The sequence below is a fragment of the Amblyraja radiata genome, chromosome 28 (assembly GCF_010909765.2).
Source record: "Amblyraja radiata isolate CabotCenter1 chromosome 28, sAmbRad1.1.pri, whole genome shotgun sequence".
Classification (NCBI taxonomy): domain Eukaryota; kingdom Metazoa; phylum Chordata; class Chondrichthyes; order Rajiformes; family Rajidae; genus Amblyraja; species Amblyraja radiata.
The window spans coordinates 19,891,809-19,914,556 of record NC_045983.1 but is presented as its reverse complement, the minus strand read 5'-3'; the positions used below and the strand labels follow the sequence as shown (position 1 = coordinate 19,914,556).

Genomic DNA, 22,748 nt, shown 5'->3' with positions numbered 1-22,748 from the left:
ACAATGGATGGTTTAAATCAAAGAAAATGATACAAAGAGGCCATTAGAGCAATACCGATCTAGGAAACTGAGAGCAGATTTTACAATGCATTTAAACCTCTCCCATTTTTATGACATGCATTCCTGGAATATGTAGGAAGTTTATTGTAACCTAGTGCCCTAGTGGATTAAGGGCGGCATGGTGGTGCTGCAGTAAAGTTGCTGCCTTACCGTGGGTGCTGTCTGTACGGAGTTCGTAGGTTCTCTCCATGACTGAATGGGTGTTCTCCGAGATCTTCGGTTTCCTCCCACACTCCAAAGACATACAGGTTTGTAGGCTTGGTATAAGTGTAAACTGTCCCTAGTGTGTGTAGGATGGTGTTAGTGTGCGGGGATCGCTGGTCAAAGCGGACGCGGTGGGCCAAAGGGCCTGTTTCCGCGCTGTATCTCTGTAAGAAATAAAAGCAAGGATAAGCCATCTAAGTTCACACCACCATCAGTAAGATTATTGTTGATCCTGCACCTCAACACCTTATTCCCACATTCTCTCCATTATCCTTCATCCTTTTCGTATTTGAAAAAAAAATCTCTCCTTTCAAGGACTCGACTTCCACCATCTCACGCGATCAAGAATTCCAAGATTCCCAGCCCTTGAGTGAAGAAACTGCTCCTTGTCTCATTACTAAATATCATTACCCATATTCTGAGACTTTGGCCCTCGTTCTAGATCACCAGACCAGCCGCAATCTCCACCCACGAGTCCAATCTAAACAGAGATAGACACAAAATGCTGGAGTAACTCAGTGGGTCAGGCAGCATCTCTGGAGAAAAGGAATAGGTGACGTTGCAGGTCGGAAGCCTTCTTCAGACTGCGTTCTGACACTTCTTCTTCTTCTTGCGTATGGCGTGCACAGCCTAAAGTTGTAGGACAACTTGTTCTATTTGATCTTATTTGACTGTGCACACCAGGTTGATTGCATTTGTCGAAACAGGGCGGACCACGTGAAGGTTGCAATCTCCCACCCCGTTGTTCTGACACCAAAGAGCAAAATGTCCAACGTAGATACAATAATAAATATATCGCCATTTGCATTAGTTTTGTGCAGTTAACAAATCACAATTTCACACAATGTACATAAGAGGGTAGTTATTTGACAAATACTCTGCAGTTCGGTGCAGGAGATCTTGTCGACGAGTATTCTGGACCCACTGTTGACATCTGAAATTACAGGAGATATCATTTAGGATCAACTAATAAGAAAAAAGATGATCATAACTACATGCCTGAACAATGGATGATATATCACTTAAATGCAATTGTTTTCAGTTGTGTGGAGAGACCTGTATATTGAAGATGCTTTTTGCCTCTAATATGTCAATTTACCTTAAATGTAGAAGAGCTTATTAAAACTTCTTACAAAGACTATTAAGTATTTTCTTTCTATCCTCTTTTGGACCCAAGGCATAGCAGAGCTGTCAACTCTCACGAAGAGGTAAGGGAGAGAGAGAGGGAAGGGAGGGAGAGAGGGAAGGGAGGGAGATCGAGAGAAGAGAGGGAGAGAGAGAGAGATCGAGAGAAGAGAGGGAGAGAGAGATCGAGAGAAGAGAGGGGAGAGAGATCGAGAGAAGAGAGGGAGAAGGGGGAGAGGGAAAAGGGGGAAGGGGGAGAGGGAAAAGGGGGAGGGGGGAGAGGTAGAAGGGGGAGAGGGAGAAGGGGACAGGGAGAATGGGGAGAGGGAGTGGAACGATAGCACATTATAACGTGCAGCCGTCCCATTCCGACCAAAGATTATAGAGCAGAGCTCCTCTCGTACCTTTGATTGCGGCCGCCGCCGCCGAACCCCCCGGCCCACCATTGCACCCAGAGATGATAGAGCAGAGTTGTATAATATTTGATTGCACCCTTCTTCACGGCGGGCTTGTGATCTTTGCTTGTGATGTATCGACAATTCGAGGAATATAACGGGTAACAGCCGCCGCGTTCTCGGACTTGAATCTGAGCTCGAAAAATCTCCTGGTCACTGGGCCCAATGTGTCCCGCGGGCCATATTTTGGAGACCAATCCCTTACAAGAACAAAACCAAAAACGTACAGAAGTGTTAAAATTGTCTTTATTATAGTGGTAAGTAAAGATCTATTAAAAATAAGTCTACTAACTTTCTAATGTACCGACAAACCTAGTTTCACAATGGCCGTTGATGGGAGAACAGAAAATAACATTTTCACGACAGAATATCGACAAAAAATTTTAAAAATATTTTCTTACCTTTCTTTTTTATCGGGGAACCTAAAGAATGACAGGTCTGGTCGTTTAGATTTACGATTAGAACAATTGATAGCGGAGCAGTGAGATGAAGATTTACATGAGGACGCCATGACAGTATGGGGGAAGCCCAAAAAAATGCTCAATAAAATGGCGTCGACAATCACACACGTCATACTACGCGTTTTTCGATGAGTGGTCTATCTTGCTCCTCTATAATCTTTGATCCTGGCCACACACTCATCTCGCCTCCGCCATCAGGAAGAAGGTACAGGAGCCTGAGAACTGTAACGTCCAGGTTCAGGAACAGCTTCTTCCCTACAGCCATCAGGCTATTAAACACTACAACCTCATAACCTATGAACTACATTAGACTATTATTATTATTGCACTGTTATTGTTTGTTTCCTCCCCCCTGAGATTTTGTTATTATCTATTATGATTATATATTCGTTTGTGCTACAGCAAGTAAGAATTTCATTGTTCTATTTGGGACATATGACAATAAAACACTCTTGACTCTTAATGTGGTGTGATATAGAACAATGAATGAAAGATATGCAAAAAAGTAACGATGATAAAGGAAACAGGCCCTTGTTAATTGTTTGTTGGGTGAAAACAAGAAGCTGGTGCGACTTGGGTGGAGATGGGAAGATGTGGCTTCCCAAGTCACCCTGCTATGAGAATGCAGGGTGACTTGGACAGGTTGGGGTAGTGGGCAGATGCATGACAGATGAAGTTTAATGTGGATAAATGTGAGGTTATCCACTTTGGTAGCAAAAACAGGAAGGCAGATTACTATCTAAATGGCGTCAAGTTGGGAAAAGGGGAAGTACAACGGGATCTGGGGTCCTTGTACATCAATCTATGAAAGTAAGCATGCAGGTACAGCAGGCAGTGAAGAAAGCAAATGGCATGTTGGCCTTTATAACAAGAGGAATCGAATATAGGAGCAAAGAGGTCCTTCTGCAGTTGTACAGAGCCCTAGTGAGACCACACCTGGAGTATTGTGTGCAGTTTTGGTCCCCTAATTTGAGGAAGGACATTCTTGCTATTGAGGGAGTGCAGCGTAGGTTTACAAGGTTAATTCCCGGGATGGCAGGACTGTCATATGCTGAGAGAATGGAGCAGCTGGGCTTGTACACTCTGGAGTTTAGAAGGATGAGAAGGGATCTCATTGAAACATATAAGATTGTTAAGGGCTTGGACACACTAGAGCCAGGAAACATGTTCCCGATGTTGCGGGAGTCCAGAACCAGGGGCCACAGTTTAAGAATAAGGAGTAAGCCATTTAGAACAAAGACGAGGAAACACTTTTTCTCACAGAGAGTGGTGAGTCTGTGGAATTACCTGCCTCCGAGGGCAGTGGAGGCAGGTTCTCTGGATGCTTTCAAGAGAGAGCAAGATAGGGCTCTTAAAAATTGCAGAGTCGGGATATGGGGAGAAGGCAGGAACAGGGTACTGATTGGGGATCAGCCATGATCACATTGAATGGCGGTGCTGGCTCGAAAAGCCAAATGCCTGCTCCTGCACCTATTGTCTATTGTGGCTAGCCCATTTTTGAATGTTTTTTTCAAAGAGGCAGAGGCATATTGTACATTTCTTATGCACCAAGTTACTCTTTTTAAAAATTATCTAAAAGCATAAAATTGCACATGTTAAACAAATGAAATTAAAGCAAAATAAATTGCTGGAAGCACTCAACATATCTTTGGCGGGAAACAGTTAGTGTTCCAAGTTGTTAACCTTTCATCAAAAAACTAAACATTTACTGCCATGATGTAGAATACTTTAACACTCTTGGAGCAGCGGAAATTATTTTTACTGAAAGAAAATTAGAAAACAATAACAATTCCTCAAAACTTGCCAGTATATCAGCTTGCTGAATATATTGGTTACATTCATGCAAAAGGGAGCACTTCATGTCATTGACGGTCACTATGTAATTCCCCTTTTAGAGTTAATTCTATTGCCATTCTTTTTTTCTGAAAATACATTCCGAGTGGAAAGTGAGATACCAGTGCGTTGAGACGAGTTAAATATCCAAATGAGGCATATTCCTATATTCCTAATACCCTACGACATTTATGTCACCAACATTTGGGTTGTAAAGAGAAGCAGTCCCGAAGAACTTAGTGAGATCCTACTGAATAAAAGCATAGATACACTTTGAAGTGTCACAAATAAAAAAATATCTAATTTATTATTTCCATCCATTCAGATAGCACTCAGGGTCCTGTAACAGTTGCCCTTTTGGCGATTTTTTTGAGAATACTTGATGACTACAATTTGAGTTATATTTTAAGCAGATTTCTTCTCAGATATAAGCATCTGATACTAATCAATTTGAAACAACACATATAATGTGCTGTGTTACATTTTTGTGAGGAAAGGAGTTCATTTTCCTATAAAAGAAAATGAGTGCAATCAGCATTCTATTCTCACGCAGCTCCTAATGACTGATGTAGTGAAACAGTGGTTTAGATGCTCTGTGCATGAAAAATAAAAATCAATTTTTTAACCTGATCCCCACAAAACATTATTGCGGCTTTTGCAGTTCCAGTTTTATTTTTAAAGGATTGAAAAACATTTTTCTCTATTTGGTGGGAAACTGATCAGAATGAAACGTTTTGTAATTCTTCATATTTAAAAATAATATACTATGCAACAAAACAAATTACAATTGCTACAGATTTCTTAGGCAGAGACTTGGCATTAAAAGCTAAATTGGTTAGCAATGAGTTCACCAGAGTATTTAGATGAGAATCTGTTCATGGGTGATGCCGTGATAGCATAAAAATTAATCTTATTATCCAATTAATGATCTCATTTTACCTGACCTTTGAGATGCTTAATAAAGGGATTACAGGAGTAGACATTCTTAGAGGTATCTTTTAACCTTTGAAATGACAGTTCTTGGAGAATGTTTATTTGGTGGTCTTTCTGTTTTCCTGTGTTATTTCTCTGTTTTCATTTTTTTAAATAAAAAGTTAGTCAGAAATACTTGGGGGAAAATAACTTGCTCTGCATAAACTATTTAATTAATATTTGATTTAGATGTTTGGATGCAATCGTCTCGCAATGTGGCTATATGTGGAGGAGATTCCGTTTGTATCATTGACTGTGAAACTGGGATTGTTCATCACAAGTACAAATCAATTGGAGATGTAAGTAGAATTATGCAAAACATTACATTTAATTTGGATAAACCTATAGCTTCTCACCCCCATTTCAGAAAACGTGGCGATATTGCTGCATGATTAAGCTACGTTGCTGATGTAATGCAGGCAACATGCCCACTTCATACTACCTGGATATTCTGATGAACTTTGCATGCTAACCATACCGTTGAATGGCTTCCAATGCTCACAAGAACCTCCTGACATGTGGTGACAATCCAGTGGGATGGATACCTCTGGTGGGCATTACCAGTTCACTAAAACTGAATGATGCCATCAAAGTAAATGCATCTTCTAATGGCCCACTTGTATTAGTACTTCTTAACCTACCAACCAGCTCTCTAAATCTGAGCTGCTGGATGAACTCAGCGGGTTAGGCAATATCAATGCAGGCAAAGAGTTGCTTGACAATTAGGATGCTTATATGTTAATCGTCCCTGTGAATTGAGCATACTTGCCTTCAAATAATGGCAGGGTTAAGCTACAATTTTATAAAACATTGATTTAGCCTGAACTGGAATATGACGTATAGCTGTGGTTGTCGCATTGTGAAATTGAAAAGGCTGGGTTTATTTTCATTGGAGCAGAGGAGGTTGAGGGGGTATCTGAACGAGGCATTCCAAAATTATGAGGTGTATTGATAGTAGGAAATGTTATACTCTAGCAGAGGTATCGTAAACTAAAGGCTATAAGTTTTGGTTAAGAGGAAGCAGTTCGAGGGGAACTAATGGTCCTGTCCCACGGTACAAGTTCATTCCAAGATGAACCCTAATTTAAAAAAAATTAAACTCGTGGTAAGCTCGGAGAATGAATGTAGCGGGTACATCGGAGCTCAGGGACGTCTCTTAGCGGCTCGTAAGGCTTACGGCAGGCATTCGGGAAGACTCGCTAACGTCAGGTAAGCTTGGGAAGACTCGCTAATGGCAGGTAAGCTCGGGAAGACTCGTGAAGATTTTTCAACATGTTTAGCGTATCATCTATTATTTTTACAAGCTTCTCAGATTCTCTTTTCCCTCTTAATATTTAGAATAAATATTTTGGAAAAATTGGTTCATCCTAAATTTCTGACTGAGATCAGTGCTTTAAGTATGTTTGATATCAGTTTTTTCATGATACCAGCAATATTGTGATTTAAACATGATGTAGAAAGATTAACATGTAACTGTTATAGATTAGTTGTTACGATATATGAGATTTAAATGTTCTGATCATTAATGAGTAAGCCAATTTCAGTGCCACAATGCTTTCCTATTTGATTTATCATCAGAACCAATTGATAAAGCATAATAATATATTCTTCAGGATTTATTTTCTCTGGCCTGGACCACCCTTACAATGATTGACACGAATCAGAAAAGAAAACTCAATGTATTAGCCGTGGCTGGCCAGTTGGGTGTAGTAAAGCTGATTCACACAAAAGTAAACTACTGCTATGGAAGCATAAAGGCTCACAGAAAATCAATCTCGACGCTCTGCTTTTCTCCTATAAGGGAAACATTTCTCTTCAGTAAGTATTAAACTTGATATGGTCAGATATTTTACAATGATTTAGTTTAAGTGAGGGAAGAAGAATAGGTCTAATGTTTAATATTGATGGGGAGCATGGAAAGCACATTAACAGGTATTACATGCAGTAAAATAATGGTAAAAGATCTGCTAAAATAAACCAATTCTAAATTGTACCTGATCTTTAGTACAGAAGAGAGACATTAAGTTGGCATTTCTGAGTGAGTTTAAGAAATTAGTTCTAAATAATTTATTTAATTGAATGGTAATTGTTCTGAACCAGTGCACCTGTTATTGATGCTCATCAGAAGAAATAATATTTTCTAAATTAAATTATCAAAGTCATTTTAAATCTTCCCATTGCTTCTATGTTCTGTGGGAAATGTACGCAATGTAACTACTAGTAATTACGTTTTCATGACAGGCTGTATATGAATCTGAATTTTGCTCTATTTCATAGATGAGAATTTTATTTTTGATGAGGGATATCCTCATCCATATATTACTCTAAAATATAAAAACAAACCTATCATTACTTATTTTTAAGCTCTTGCATGTTAAATGGAAATTTTTCATTTAAAAAAATAATATTTACTCACACTATGGTTTTCAGGAATTGTACATTTGAATCCCCAGATATCTGTTCAGTCATATCTTGAAGCATCTTCCCTCTTTTATCATGTTTCTTGATTTCACTTCTCGACCACATCACATTGAATGTCATTCTGAGGACTGTTACCATTCTCCTTGGCATTTGTCAAAGCCCTCTTCATCACATTAATTACAATCTGGGCTCTAAACTTTTCAAATGACCAAAGTGTTAACCTCTTTACTACCTCCTTGAATTTTTGTCAAATTCCTGCACAGGAATTTGAACTGTTTTTTCCAGTCCAACATTCTTGAACTTGTCTCTTCACCATTCTTTTTATTGTTACTTCAAATCTCATTGTATAATAATATATGGGAATGCTAATCCCTAAACCTCCTTCTAACACTGTTCTACTTAATTTCACACTAATTCAAAGTTATGCTGCTCCCCTTATTAGTTTAGAAAGATGTAGGTTTGGAGAACAACCTTCTCATTGTTTCACTTAAACCTTGTAATTTCACTCTAACAACTTTACTCATTCTCACATGGAAGATTTACTGCTATAAACCTGACGACTAAAATGTAAAACAAATCCTGGTTCTGACTTGACTTTGCATGCACTGGCCCATAGGTTCTTTGTCTCTTGGTAAGCCTGTTAAATCAGATGTACGAGGCATGCCTATGAATGTTTTTACAAGTGTCTGTCACTTCGGAGAGGGTGGGAATGAGGCCAAGGGTTGGGGTGTGTGTTGAGTTGGACGATAGATAAGGTCAAGATCTTGAGTGATGGTTTGGGCATGTATATAGGAGGAGGGTCACAATTTAATGCTGGGTGTGAAATCTGGATCTTGATCAAATTTCATCCACACCGAATCCTAATCTATATATCCTTTGCATGAAGCAAATCAGTTTTCCTTGGAAAGTAATTTTTTTATGTGCACTCTGCTGAAAATATTACCTATCCCTAACAGACTTTAAGGAAAGTGCTGCGTAAAACTGAATGGATTTATATACTTTTATCTTCCAAAAAAATAATGCCATTGAAGTGTTTGAAAAGAACAATATGAACTTTGCTTTATTTTGAAATTGGACCTGACACCAAAAAATATTCACAAATCATCATGAAGCAATTCTTCAATTTCATAGGATTTACATAGATTTACAACATCACTGATCTATGAAAGAGAAATCATCTGTTCTCCCCATCCTGCCTCATTGCTGTACCTGTTCAGTATATTTCATTATAAGCGCTTTGACAGTGCTGTGCTGCACACAGGGGAATCTCAAAGCTGTTTTGTTTTCGCCTAGCCTAAAACATTTGATGTGGTCGATAGGATTTTTGTAAACTTCCTTCATGGCAGACACAGAAAAATAAAAGCCTATGCAATTAAAGGGGAAGCAGGCATGTGGATCCAAAATTTGATCAGTGAGAGAAAGCAATGGACAATGCTTTATAACATTTTATCAATGTTATCAATGATTTGGGCTTCAGTTGAGAACCCATAATTATCAATTTGAGTGGTAATTTTTTGTAAGACATTACTTCTGAGAGATTCCTCTATTCAATTATGACATCATTATTTGAGTTTGCAAATATTATAAATATGTGACCAAAATGTTTTAATGATAATGTAATATTATGATCATAATCAGTCAGTTCACAAAATAACAAAAACAGTAGATCCATGAGCTATTGAAAGGTAAGTCTTAAAATTCCCTCAGTTTCACAGCACTTACGATTATAATGTTAATTCACTTTCTTTCAACAGCTGCTTCCTATGATCATACAATCATCTTATGGGATATTGGTGTTCCAGATCTAAATTACAGGTTTCAAGCAAGGTATGTATTGTGCAGACTTGAACAGAAACAATTTCTCCATCTAACATATCTCCATCTAATCATCATTGCAATTTCAGGGAATATAATTTATTATTTCGGGGAATATGTAAGTCATTTCCACGTTATGGGCATTCAGGTTATGGAAGTTAGTCCTTACAGAATTCACAATTCATTGCCCAAAATTGTGAGTATATGGAATAAAAACACTCACAGAATCAATAAATCACAATTCTTTTTTCAACTAGGGTTTCTTGACATATGCACAGATGATCCAGCATCGCATTATGGAAAATTGTGGTACGGACATTTTCTAGGAATGCAACCACCCTCCCTCAACCCCTCACAATGCGGAGGGTCTTGTATCTTCAAATGTGGTTATGATTGGAATTATGTTATTTACTGAACCAGTTACAATCTTGGCTTAGATGCTTTAATTACCAACAGTAAAATCTAAGTTTAGGTAACTTGTCAGTGGTTTGTTTTCAATATTCTAAAGATTATATTTACTAAAAATAGGGAAGCTTGTGTCTTTGTGCTGATGGAGTGTAGGGAAGATCTCAGGCTGCAGCCCGCATAGACTACAGGCAGGAAAAAGCCTGTTGAGTGCTCACCATCTGCCACTTGAAGTGGTGATTGCTCACTGAGAAACAAGAATAAAACTGTTAGAGACATCAGCCAAACCTTAGGCTTACCAAAGTAAACTGTTTGAAACATAATTCAGAAGAAAGAGAGCACTGGTGAGCTTACTAATCGCAAAACTTCATGAACTGAAATACTGAGGCTACATTGTAAGATGCAAACCACTGGTTAGCCACAAATATAGGATGGCCAGATAGTTTGCCTAGAAACACTTAAAAGAGCAACCACAGTTCTGGAAAAAGATCTTGTTGGACAGATGAGACGAAGATTAATTTATATCAGTGTGATGGCAAGAGCAAAGTATGGAGAAGAGAAGGAACTGCCCAAGATCCAAACCATACCACCTCACCTATGAAACATGGTGGTAGGGGCGTTACGGCCTGGCATGTATGGCGGCTGAAGGTACTGGCTCACAAGCGCGGCCTGTGGACATCGGGAGCCGCGGTCTCCGGGGAGGGAGCAGCCGTTCCAGGCACGCCAAACCGCTGAGGAGTGTTTCTCCCGACGGCGGAGCTCCATCATCCAGCAAGAGGGCCTGAAAACATCGGACTGGCGGCGGAGGCCACAAATAGGCCCCGACATCGGGTGATCACAGAGGAACAGGACTGAACTTTCTAGTGCCTTTTCCCACAAAGGAAAATTTTGATTCTGCTATGGAGGGACGTTCATGTTAAATTCTATAATGTGTTGTGTCATTTTTCTTTTTTTTCTTTTTCTATGGATGTACGGAAACCTAATTATTTCTTCTATGTAAAGCACTTTGGTTTCAACGCGAGTTGATTTAAACGTGCGATATAAATAAAATTTACTTACTCACTTGTATTCATTGATGATACAACTGCTGATGTAGTAGCATAATGAATTCTGAAGTGTATAGACACATCTAATCTGCTCAAGTTCAAACAAATGCCTCAAAACTCATTGGCCGGCGATTCATTCTACAGCATGACAATGATCCCAATGAAGGAGTTTTTCAAAGCTAAAAAACGCTCAATTTTTGAGTGGCCAAGTCAATCACCCAATCTAAACAAAATTGAGCATGTCTTTTATATGCTGAAGAGAAAACTAAGGGGGACTAGCCCCCAAAACAAGCATAAGCTAAAGATGGCTGCAATGCAGGCCTGGCAGAGCATCACCAGAAAAGACACCCAGCAACTGGTGATGTCCATGAATCGCAGACTTCAAGCAGTCATTGCATGCAAAGGGTATACAACAAAATACTAAACAAGACTACTTTCATTTATATGACATTGCTGTGTCCCTAACATTATGGTGCCCTGAAATGGGGGGACTATGTATAAACATTGCTGTAATTTCTATATGGAGAAACCAAAATGTATAAAAATGGCCTTTATTAAAATCTGACAATGTGCACTTAACCACATGTGATTTTTTTTTATTACAAATCTCAAATTGTGGGGTACAGAGGCAAATAAATAAATTATGGGTCTTTGTACCAAACATTATGGAGGGCACTGTAAGTAAATATTTATTGGATATAAAACACTTTGATGTAGACTCGAGTAATCTTTGACATGATTGTGTCTTTTCATTATGAGCACATTTAGATTTAATAAACACATTTTTGCAAAATTGTTAGTATATGGGGTACATCTTTAAATAAACTATACATTATGTGATATTTGCAAGGAGTAGAGAAGCAAAATTACCATGTAAAGTACTAAGCCAAGTATAGGAAGTGATTATTTTGTATGATTTTTTTCCCGCTAGAGAATAGGGATTTGTAATTAGAATGACAAGATTTAACATCTGTTGTTTTCTTTTGCAACAGTCGTTTGCTGGTTTTGAAGAGTGGTTCAACTCCTTTCAAGATGAGCCTTGTTCCAACTTGCCCTGATCATTATCTTGTGGCTGCCTGTGAAAACGGTTGCTTTGCCTGGGACATCAGGCAAACTAAACCTGAAGGAAAAAGGCAAGTAATTTATTCCGTATGTCACATTTAATTGTGTTTTTTTGTTAAGATATTTTTCCACAATTGTCCCCTCCCTTGTGAAAGGTTTCAATCTTGTTGAGATCCACACTTATTGTATCTTGTTCAAATACCATTATTTTTGTGCCAACATTCTTGCATTTCATAGGCAATCAACTGAATCTGGTTTATCACATCAGGGGCGGCACAGTGGTGCCTCACAGTACCAGAAACTCTGACTCAATCTATGTGACTCAATTTACATGTTCTCCAATTGACTATGAGGGTTTCCTCCAGGTGCTCCAGTTTCCTTCCTCATCCCAAAGACGTGTGGATTTGTAGAATAATTGACTTTTATAAAATTATAACATTGCCCCTAATGTGTGTAGGGAGTGGATGTGAAAGTGAGATTACATAGAACAAGTGTCAATGGGGATCGATGGTTAGCATGGACACAGTGGGCCGAAGGGCCAGTTTCTATGTTGTATCTTTCAATTAATTCAATCGATTTGCTGCGCAATTTCATGATCCCATTCACTCTCAAGATCTCTTCAGAAATCCCCTTGTATTTTCACTTGTCTTTTACTATGTAGAAACTTTTACTATTATTGTAGATCATCGATTTTTCATAGACTGTGCATTCCCATTAATAAAGTCATAATATTGATTTTCTCATAGAATTATCAGAAAATAATGGCACAAAAGGAGGCTTTTATATCAGTGCCAGTTAAGAGAGAGCTGTCCAGCTGAAACACACCTTTTGGCACAAGGGCCATAGCCCTGCAGGTCACCATTTATAAATGAGAAGAACATTTCTGCTTCCACTACCCTTCCAGACTTATCACTTGCTGGGTGCAAAGATATCTTCTCATATCTTTTCTAATCCTTCTTTCAAACAGGTTAAATCTCTGCCTCCTAATTTTTTTAACTCCTGTACATTAGCCCTTCTTTTTCTGTTTTTTGTTTCATTTCACCCTCCCCAATCCCATTCCTGTCCTACCTATAACATTTTGTAAAAAATATCCTTTAAACTAATTTTCTCCTCCCGTCATTGATGGGAACCCATGGACCACCAAAATTTAAATTGAAAGTGTGAATAATCATGCAATTTTTTTTTTTTTAAATTGGGAACACAGTAGTACTAATATTACTGATGCATGTAGGACAAATATCTATAGGGATTTGTTAGTCCCATAGGGAAGATTTGGGATTCAGCAACAGTTGTAAAATCTGTATGCATGTACTCATAAATCACCAAGAATATGTAGCACTCCATCACTTAGTTTTTTTAAATTTTGAATTCATATTGATATAAAAAGTATTAATGAATAATCAACTTGGGAAAGAAGCTCATCATTTGTGTGCTGCTGAGTACAATTCTTTATAGTTAATGTAGGATTTTATTTTTGACTTCCAGAAACTTTGAGATGGAATTTCTTTTCCCAATTTACAATAAAGAGGATGAAAATAATTACCATGTGATTGATACGTTAGTTTTCTGCAGTGATGATCTTATAGGTAAGTACATTAAAATGTTATGAAAATGATAGCTGTTTGATCACCAAGATCAGAGTATATAGACTTGGAATAATGTAATCTGGATTGACAATTAGTTATTAAATAGAAAACAAAAGATTTAGAGTAAAGATTTTGTTCTCTCAGGTGGACAGGCTGTGACTAGTGGGATACCTCAGAGATCAGTGCTTGAGTTCTATTTATTCACAAATTCAATCAACAATTTGGGCCAGAATGACATTTCCAAGTTTCCTGATAACGTGAAAGTAGATTTGACTTTGAGCATGGATAAGAATGTGAAAGAGCTTCTCAGCTTAAAAAAAAAAGCTGGGTAAAGAGTGAAGACGTGGCAGATGGAATATAATGTTGAAAAACACGTGCAAAACACGTCCACTTTGATGCTTGTACCAGAAAAGTGGAGAATTTATTAAATTGTGCGAGATTAAGTGGTGTTGACGTTCAAAGGGACCACTGCCGTGCTTGTACACAAATCATTGAAGCCCAACATGCAGGCAATTAAAAGCAAAAGTGATATGTTCATCTATTATATAAGAATTGCGTACAGGAGAAAAAAATTGTTAATGCGATTGTATAAGGCCTTTGTGAGCCTTGTTATACACGCAAAGATCCGCTATACTGATTCCACAATTGACAGGTTGGCTATATGAGGACAGATTAACTAGACTGGGACCTCATTTTCTAGTTTTGAAGAATTAGATGAGATCCTACATAATGTACAATATTCGTAATGGGATTGACAAATGCAGGGAGAATGTTTTACTGGCTAAGGAGTAGACATGAGGCAAGTTTCAGAATAAGGGTTTCAGGCTCATGACTGAGATGAAAAATGTATTCACAGGATTGCGAAACTTTGGAATTCCCTTCCCTGAAGTGTTCAGGACATTTAGTTATTGTGTTGTATAACAACAGATTGATTGATTGATTGAATGATTTCTAGCCCTTATCACAGAATCCTTTGATTATACGTTAGTGCGGTAAAATGGTGTTTAGGAAGAAGTTCAGCCATGATGTTAATTATTATTATTATTATTATAATTATTATACATTATGGGCGCCTTTCAAGGACTCTCAAGGACGCCTTACAAAATTTAGTAAGCAGATTACAAAACATATAAGCGGAATGAAACGAAACAACAACAAAAATAGTGAGGACATCAACAATACACAATTCAAAGAGAGAGCAGCGGCAGCTAATCTAATTTAATGTAGAATGAAGGAGGTTCAAAGGGCCAGAGTGCTCACTGCCCCATCAAAATTCGTGTCTGGCTTTTCAAATTGGACTGGATATCGGAATTCTATTGTACCTAAACCCAACAATTATAACCAATTCAGTTTCTTCAAATAAAATCTTATTTCCTAATTAAATAGAATATGGGTAATGCAAGTTTACTGTCTTATTGTATAGATTTATGGGCCACAAAACTGGGGCTTTGTACCATTCAGTTTAATGGTTCTATGGCTACCATCTTGCTTCCAATTTATTGTATAATAAATTGTATGATATGACTTCGGAGGCTCTGCCGCGGGCCCAGTGGATGACATCGTCGGGAGCTCGCAGGTCCCAGGTTGGTGGCCGGTTCTCCGGAGCTCCCGCAACAACAGCTTTGTCCGCTGGACTGGAGGGTGGCAGCTTTGTCCGCCCCGGGCCGCGGAGTTTGAACCGGCCCGTTCGCGGAGCTCGGATTCGGCCGCGGGACTTACCATCACCCGGCAGGGTCACAACATCGGAAGCCTGGATCGCCTCAACGCAGAGGGAGAACAAGGAGGGAAGAGACAAGGACTCTTCCCTTGCAGTGAGGAGGTGCCTGGTGGACTCACTGTGGTGGATGTTAAATCTGTGTTTATTGTGTGTTTTGTTATTTTATTCTGTGTTATGGCTGTTAGGGTTCGTAATTTTGTTCAGACTGAAGGGTCTGAATGACAATAAAGGATACTTTGACTTTTGATGGAGGAAAATTAAAGAAGGCCCCTGCATGGAGAAAGTTGAAACTACTGACTCTCCAGGAGTGTTCTAAGTAAGGTCCAGTCCTTAAACTGCCACGAAAGCAGACCTCATTCCCAAGCAAGACCTGTTGCAATGTTACATAATTGCTGCTTCTTTAATGATTATAGAATCCATTAGACTTAAACATATTTTACCGTATGATTGAACAGCTTCCAAAAGTTCCACGCAAGGCTCAATATACCTGTGGAGCTGGAATAAGACTTTACAAAAACGGAAGAAACAGAATACTAAGGTGCATGCAGAGATTCTGAGAGAGTTTGAGTGGTCCAACACAGAACAGCTTTACATAGCACTTGCTGCTTGTCCAGGTGAGTGCATAACAAGTCTTGAACAACAGAACGTTTTCATGATTTTTGCTATTTATTTATCCCAATAAACATTTGCTCTTCTGCCATTTTAGGGTAATATTGTATTCAGTAAACTTTTTTGATGAATTTTGAAGTTTATTTAAATGTGAAATTCCATTATGTTAAATTATTACCCCTCTCCAACTCTCTAAATAATGTTATTAAAAGTTGAGGGAAAATTTTTCTAATCTCTTACCTCAACGGAGATGCGATTTTAAAAATATTTTTTCCCCGTATCGTATCTCCGTCTGCACTGCGGCCTAACATCGAGGAGTTGGCAGCCTTTGCTGGAGACCAACTTCGAGAGCTCCACTGCAGGAGCCTGCAGACATAACATCACAGAGCTCATGATCCTTGTCGAGAATCGACTTTGGGGCTCCAACCGCAGGATCTTGCAGACTTTAACATCGCGGCGCTCGCAGTCTGGTTAGAGACCGACTTCGGGAACTCCAAGCCACAGGAGCTTTGATCGCCCCGACGCGGGAGCTTCGATCGCCCCGATGCGGGAGCTTCGATCGCCCCGACACGGGGGCTTCGACCGCCAGCTGCGGGAGGTTCGATCGCCCCGACTGCAGATAGTTCGACTGCCCCGCGAGAATAAAAGAGGAAGATTGGACTTTATTGCCTTCAATCATAGTGAGGAACGTGGGGAATCCACTGTGGTGGATGTTTATGTTAACTTTTATGTAGTTGTGTGTCTAGTTGCTTTATTTTGTATGGCTGTATGGTAATTTGAAATTCACTGTACCTTAATTGGTACACGTGACAATAAACTGACCTTGAAACAACATTGTGGCTAGCTTTTGGGAAATACCATTCAGTCATTATAATCATATTATTTTCATTGACGCTTTAGTTTCCTCTCAGTAGTTTCTTTATTTGATTCTTTAACTTAAAACAAAGTAGTCAAAGTAAAGGCACTAAAACTTTAAAAATGAAATGTTAAAGAGTTATATAATATATCGGAACTTTTAGGGATCAAGGTTGATAATAATTAAATATCGCAAAAATTAAGCAGAATTATTTCTACAGCTGAAAACTATCTTCTATGTGGAGATGAGAAAGGAGACGTTTGGATGTATAAGTTCGATGAGACCAGCACTGAATATCTGACTTCTGGCAAAAAGACTTCACCAACGCAGGTATCTTTTACTGACACAAAATTGAATTAAAATTAGTAACTAGATTTTAAACATTGTCGCCGAATGGTTTTTCCCGAGACATTGTACACGAGTGGAGTATAAAAATTGTAAAATTTCCTTCAACATTTTGAAGAAAATCCAATTTATCTGTTGCAGTTATTTTTAATGTTAGTATTCAATGTTCAAATGAAATCATATCAGATGGAGTGCCGTTCAAATTTCCCCACTCTCTTTGATGTATGGTTGCACTCTCACTATTATTACTGATGGGAAAAGTTTTTGAAATGCTGCATCAATCTTTGGCCTTTGAATATGACAATTGTCTCTTGGATTCTACTTATCTGCAGCAGGAGTATAACAATTGTGAATATGCCTGTGTTTTCCTGTGACATGATTAGGTAAATGTAGAATTTTAGCTGTTTCACCACATGTTTTTCCGTCAAACCTTATTTTTGTGCATTTTCTTAACAAGGTGGAGCTAATCTGGCTGTTAAACCAATAAAACAGTTTATGCCAGTGATGCATATCTTTTGTTTGGAGTGTAAATCCATGAACCATATTTACAAACCAAATCAATTTCCAAGGGCCATTCACACGAATCATACATTTTATTGTGCCCGAAACAGATATTTTGAGTTTTTCTTCTACAAATGCCATAATTCTCACAGTTCCCTTACCTTCTCCCTGCCCTAATCACTGTCTGCCTGCTACCATTCATTGCCCCATTACTGTTGCACCAGCTGCCTCATTGATGCTCAAGCCATTTGCCCCTCCACTTGCCAGTGCTGATGTTGGCCCAGGGAACTCAACAAACAGCGGGACAGCGCCTTTTATAGTACTGTTCCGGGTTCCAAGGTGCTTTCTGTTCAATGTCTTAGGCCGTTACTTTAACGAGGTTGAACTGGTAGGTAATTTCCAGGGACTGTATGCCTATAGATGAAGCAGCAACTGACCAAGTCAGTCAGAAGCAAGAGTGCAAAGATTCCAATTTATTTGCAATGGAGTTGCTTAAGACTGTTTTAGCACCTGCATAATATCCTCACTGAAAGTTTCTGTGTGAAATTATTTAGAATTTCTTTCCATTCTCAATGAAATCTGGACTGGCTTTAGCTTTAGCTGATTAGAAATTGGCTTCCTGTTTATTTAAAATGCTATAACATATGCTTAGAACAATTTCACAGGAAAATATTGCATTCTTAATGGAATAGTCTTTGAAGATACAGTGCTTGATTTTTAATAGCAGTTCTAAAAGGATTATTGGACATTTTGTATACTTCCTTCACTGTTTGTTCTAATACTCCATTGATTGTCAAAGATAAAGGGAAAATTAACCAAAGCTATACTTCCAGATCATAAACTTTTGTGTTAAATATCTTAAGAGGAATGACATTAGGTGCTTGATTTTCTCATAACTTTCCAGTCAGCATTTTGCCAGTGTCCATACATACAGTAGATTCAATGGGAAGGAATGGAAAGATCTGTGAGACACTAACTTCAGTGAATAGCATTGAATAATTATCTAGCTGCATCAAATAATTACATTGATGTACATAAAATACACTGTGAAGGATAGTTAATGCCTACATTTGCTCATCTAGCTAATGTTTTTTTTGCAGATTCTGAAGTGGCCAACTATAGAAGCAAAAGGTGAAATAGTTGAAGGAACTTTGATAAATGTTGCAATTACTGATACAGAATTTAAATATCTTGTGGCAGCAACAGATAAAAACATTGTTGTTATTTGGAAAAGAATATAATTGTCGGCAGAAGTACTGGAGATCCAGACCATTGCCACCTGGACTTTTATTGCAACTGAACGATGCATTCTGGCATCCTAATGGGTCCTGCGATTTATCTCAGAAGTCAAAATGTTTGTATGAGAAATATGGACGTAGTATAAGAATAATTGAGTCACTGCAACAAATTCGAATAGTTCACCGATCACGCTGTTAATGAAAGGTGATTTGGAATAAGTACAGTTGATATATAATGTGCAAGACATTATTTTATTGCTGAACAGTAATGTGACTTTTAGTTCTTCTTTAGGCTGCAGGGTGTAATTGCTGTTCCTTCATTGATTTATCCTCTAATGTTTTTAAGCAGATTAAAAATCTGACATACTTTTTTATATATTCTCCCTTATGACCTCATTACTCCATAAAATGTAAAATTAATTAAAAGCTATTAACTCGTTGGAAATATGCATGTGCATATTAGAAACGATTGTCCTTTGTTCCTTTGTGTGTACTTTTTAAGAATCCATCATAGTTCGAGTTTCATGTAAAACACTATTATATTTTTTGTTTACACTTCAAAAATTATTAATCTGGCCAGGAAGTGAAATATTTTATTTTAATGATCTTGAAAAGCAAAGATAATGTTGCTAAAGAGTTGTCAAACTTTAGCTTCATCTAAACAGTAATCAAACCTTGTATCCTTAAAGAAGTATCTTAAAGTTAAACAGGACTTGAAGAGCAAATCATGTACACATAATATAATATAATCATTGAACATTAAACATCTTGTATGTTATGTGGCTATAGGTTTATTCACCAGAATAAAATAGCCATGAATGGAATGATGAGCAAAAAAAATAAACAGCTGGGGGAACTCTGCAGGCCAGGCAGCATCTTTGGACACTTCCCTTCACTCCAAATACGTACAGGTTTGTAGGTTAATTAGCTTGGTATAATTGAAATTGTCCCTAGTGTGTATAGGATAGTGTTAATGTTCGGGGATCGCTGGTCAGAGAGGACTTGGTGGACCAAAAGGCCTGTTTCCGCATGCTGTATCTCTAAACCAAAAAGCTTCTGCCTGACTGGCTGAGTTCCTCCAGCAATTTATTTTTTTTGTTAACAATTCCAGCATCTGCAATCTCGTGTGTCTCCATTGATGAAAGTATCACATATTATCATCTAACTTACAAATGTAAACATGTGTACTGTTGATATTTTCTTACTATTTCAGATACAAGAGTAAAATAATCCTTTGTTAAAAATTATGCTTTGTATAGTCTGGAATGATTGAAAGTGTGGTATAAAATTAAACACTTTCTGCTCTGTTTTATTATGTATCTCTTTTTTTTACTTTAATTTATTTGGGGTGTATTTACTTATATAAAACAGATTGCGGCCTGTCTTGCATATTAATTTATCAGACACCTAATTGATAGAAGCAATTCAATAACTCAAAAACAGAATTAAATAGTACCATCATGAGGCTTCATTGGCTTTTCTCGTAGTTATTTTGAAATGAATCCAGATTTATGGTTTTCAATGTCCCACCTAGCCATTGCCACTGAATTCTGATAAATTATTTTTTATGAGTTAAATAAATACATTTGAGCCCTAAAGAAAACTCCAAGTAGAAATCCAGAAAATTTCTCAGGATACTTAAATATCTTATCAAATAGTTAATTTTGTGACTGATGACATGTGTCCCTTCCTTTTCTCTGAGTCTGCAATCTGTTTCCCTCCACCCACCTTCTGTTATACTGGAAGCTGGTACTGTACATTTAAACCATTATTGTAAGTGGGAAGCATTAGGTGGTCCTGCATATGTATCATAAATAGAGTGCAGCTTCAACAGGACATTAGAGTCATGAAGTTGGTGTGCATGGGTTTTTGTTAAGAAGTGATTTTGCTCCAAAGTTTGTCTTTAGATTTGCATTCAGAATGTACTACAGGTATAACTTTACTGTTAGCCAATTGTAAACAGCTGCCTGTCAGTGGCAGTTAACAAGTAGTTACATAATAATAGATACTGCTAACCTAAGATATATTTGCTGCTAACAGAGGCCGAATCAGATTTGGGTATGGCTTAAAGGTAGCAAGAATTATTCTTAAAGGGATTGCAGTTTGAACAGGTGTGAAGATAAAGAATTTGGTAGTCCTTGAGAATTTGTTGAAAATATGCAATTAAAAGTATAAATAGTTAAATTAAGAAAATGTTTATTTGATTAAATAAAACAAAAATATGTTAAGTGTTAACATATGGGAGTTGTTTGATTTAGCATTTTTGGTAAATAGAGACATTTTAGGGATCCTCAGTCCGAATGAATGTATATCTCACACCATGCAGAAAATCCTGGATACTCCTTGACTTTTGGGCAACCACATAGAAGTGTCATCAATTGTTACGCTGGACATTCCACTAGGGGCTAATGACAACATAGTGCATCTACACATGTGAGCGCTATGTAGGCAACACTTTTCAGAGATGGTTATTCCGCAGTTTCTTCTGGTAGAAAAGAAATGGGTGACTGCTAGGCAGTGGCAGATGACACGGGAATCCACAGAGATGATCTTTTTTCTTTAATAGGTGATTATTTCAAATGCTGGAGAAGGTGAGGATTCCTTAGTGGAATACAGTCAAAACCACTGGCTCAGTGAGTGACTCAACTGTGTAGGATGGAGGTAAAGGAGAGAAAAGCTGAACTGATAGGACATTCAATATTTTAAGGGATAAACAGATGTCACTGTGGCCACTGACATGATTCCATGATACGATGTTGTCTCCCTGTTGCCAAGACCAAGGATGTAGAGAGTTTTGAAGAAGGATGATTGCAACCAGAGATGATTATATTGGTACCAAAAATGTAGGTAGAAGGAAGGATTAGAGTCTGCAGGCAGGTTACAGTGACTTCGGAATAATATGAAATCTAGGACCTCAGAAATGATAACCAGTGATTTTGCCTTTGCAAACTACCTTTGTGCATAGAAATGAGGAGTATAGTGTAAATAAATATGTGGCTGAAAAGATGGTGGTGGAGGGAGAGTTTTATGTGTGCCACTTGTGGTCTTGCTTAGGGGGAGGTGCAGCCAGTATAAGGCATAAGCATTGCATCAGAACAAGCGTGGGACCATCTCATTACCCAGAAGTTTGTTGGTACTTCAGGGATGGATTTAGAGTGATACAGCACAGAAATAGGTCCTTTAGCTCAACCTGCCTAGACCCACCAAGATAACCCATCTACACTCGTCTCACCTGCCTGCTTTTGGACCATATCCCTCCAACCTTCGACTACCCAGGGGGTAAATTTGTTGATTTTGGGTTTGTACATATTTTTTCTCATTGACTGACTGTTTGGTACTGGTATATCATTAGTTGTTCATAAATAAGTGAAATAACATTGTTATGTGCTATTAAAGTTGCCAAGGTTGGGAACCTCTAAACCTTTCCTATCCATATGCATGTCCAAATGTATTTTAAAAGTAGTTATTGTACCTACCTCAAATACATCCTCTGGAAGCTTCCATATAACCATCACCCCCTGTGTGAACTAGTTGCCCTGAGGTTCCTATTAAATCTTTCCCCTCTCATCTAAAACCTATGTCCTCTGGTTCTTGATTCCCCTACTCTGGGTAAAAGACTCTGTGCATTTACCCTATCTATTTCCCTCGTGATCTTATACACAAAAAATAGATTTAAATGAGGAGGGAAACCAACTACAATTTCAAAAGGGAGATCAACGAAGTTGAATGCAGAAGGCAGGGGATTAGTAAACATGCCTGTGACAGTAAGTAATGGCAGAAAAAACCCTGAATTTTAACAATGCTTAATAGTGAATATGTTGACACAAGAAGACCTGATGGACATGTGAAAGGATGATATGTCTATTACTGAAAAATGGTTTAAGTTTGGACTGGGATGCCAGTCCTGGTTGGAATAGAGAGGCGTCAATAGAAAGAGGTTGTCACATTGATGGTGAAGGAAACAATTACTGTGGGGTAGAATGGGAAGCTGCAGATCAACAAATGAGCCCAAAAACGGTTGAAATGAGATGAAAAGA

The 22,748-nt window shown here is 38.1% G+C and overlaps 1 protein-coding gene across 1 annotated transcript in view; it reads left to right on the top strand.

Annotated features, from left to right (window-relative positions):
• lrwd1 (leucine rich repeats and WD repeat domain containing 1) overlaps positions 1-19,487 on the top strand; it is a 39,991-nt gene extending 20,504 nt beyond the window's left edge. Inside the window, exons 9-16 of the mRNA XM_033046393.1 lie at positions 5,300-5,409; positions 6,724-6,928; positions 9,286-9,358; positions 11,790-11,930; positions 13,345-13,445; positions 15,618-15,776; positions 16,848-16,957; positions 18,574-19,487. Coding sequence (XP_032902284.1) covers positions 5,300-5,409; positions 6,724-6,928; positions 9,286-9,358; positions 11,790-11,930; positions 13,345-13,445; positions 15,618-15,776; positions 16,848-16,957; positions 18,574-18,714 — 1,040 coding nt within the window. The 3' untranslated portion in view covers positions 18,715-19,487. The remainder of the gene's footprint in view (positions 1-5,299; positions 5,410-6,723; positions 6,929-9,285; positions 9,359-11,789; positions 11,931-13,344; positions 13,446-15,617; positions 15,777-16,847; positions 16,958-18,573) is intronic.
• The last annotated feature ends 3,261 nt before the right edge of the window (positions 19,488-22,748 follow it).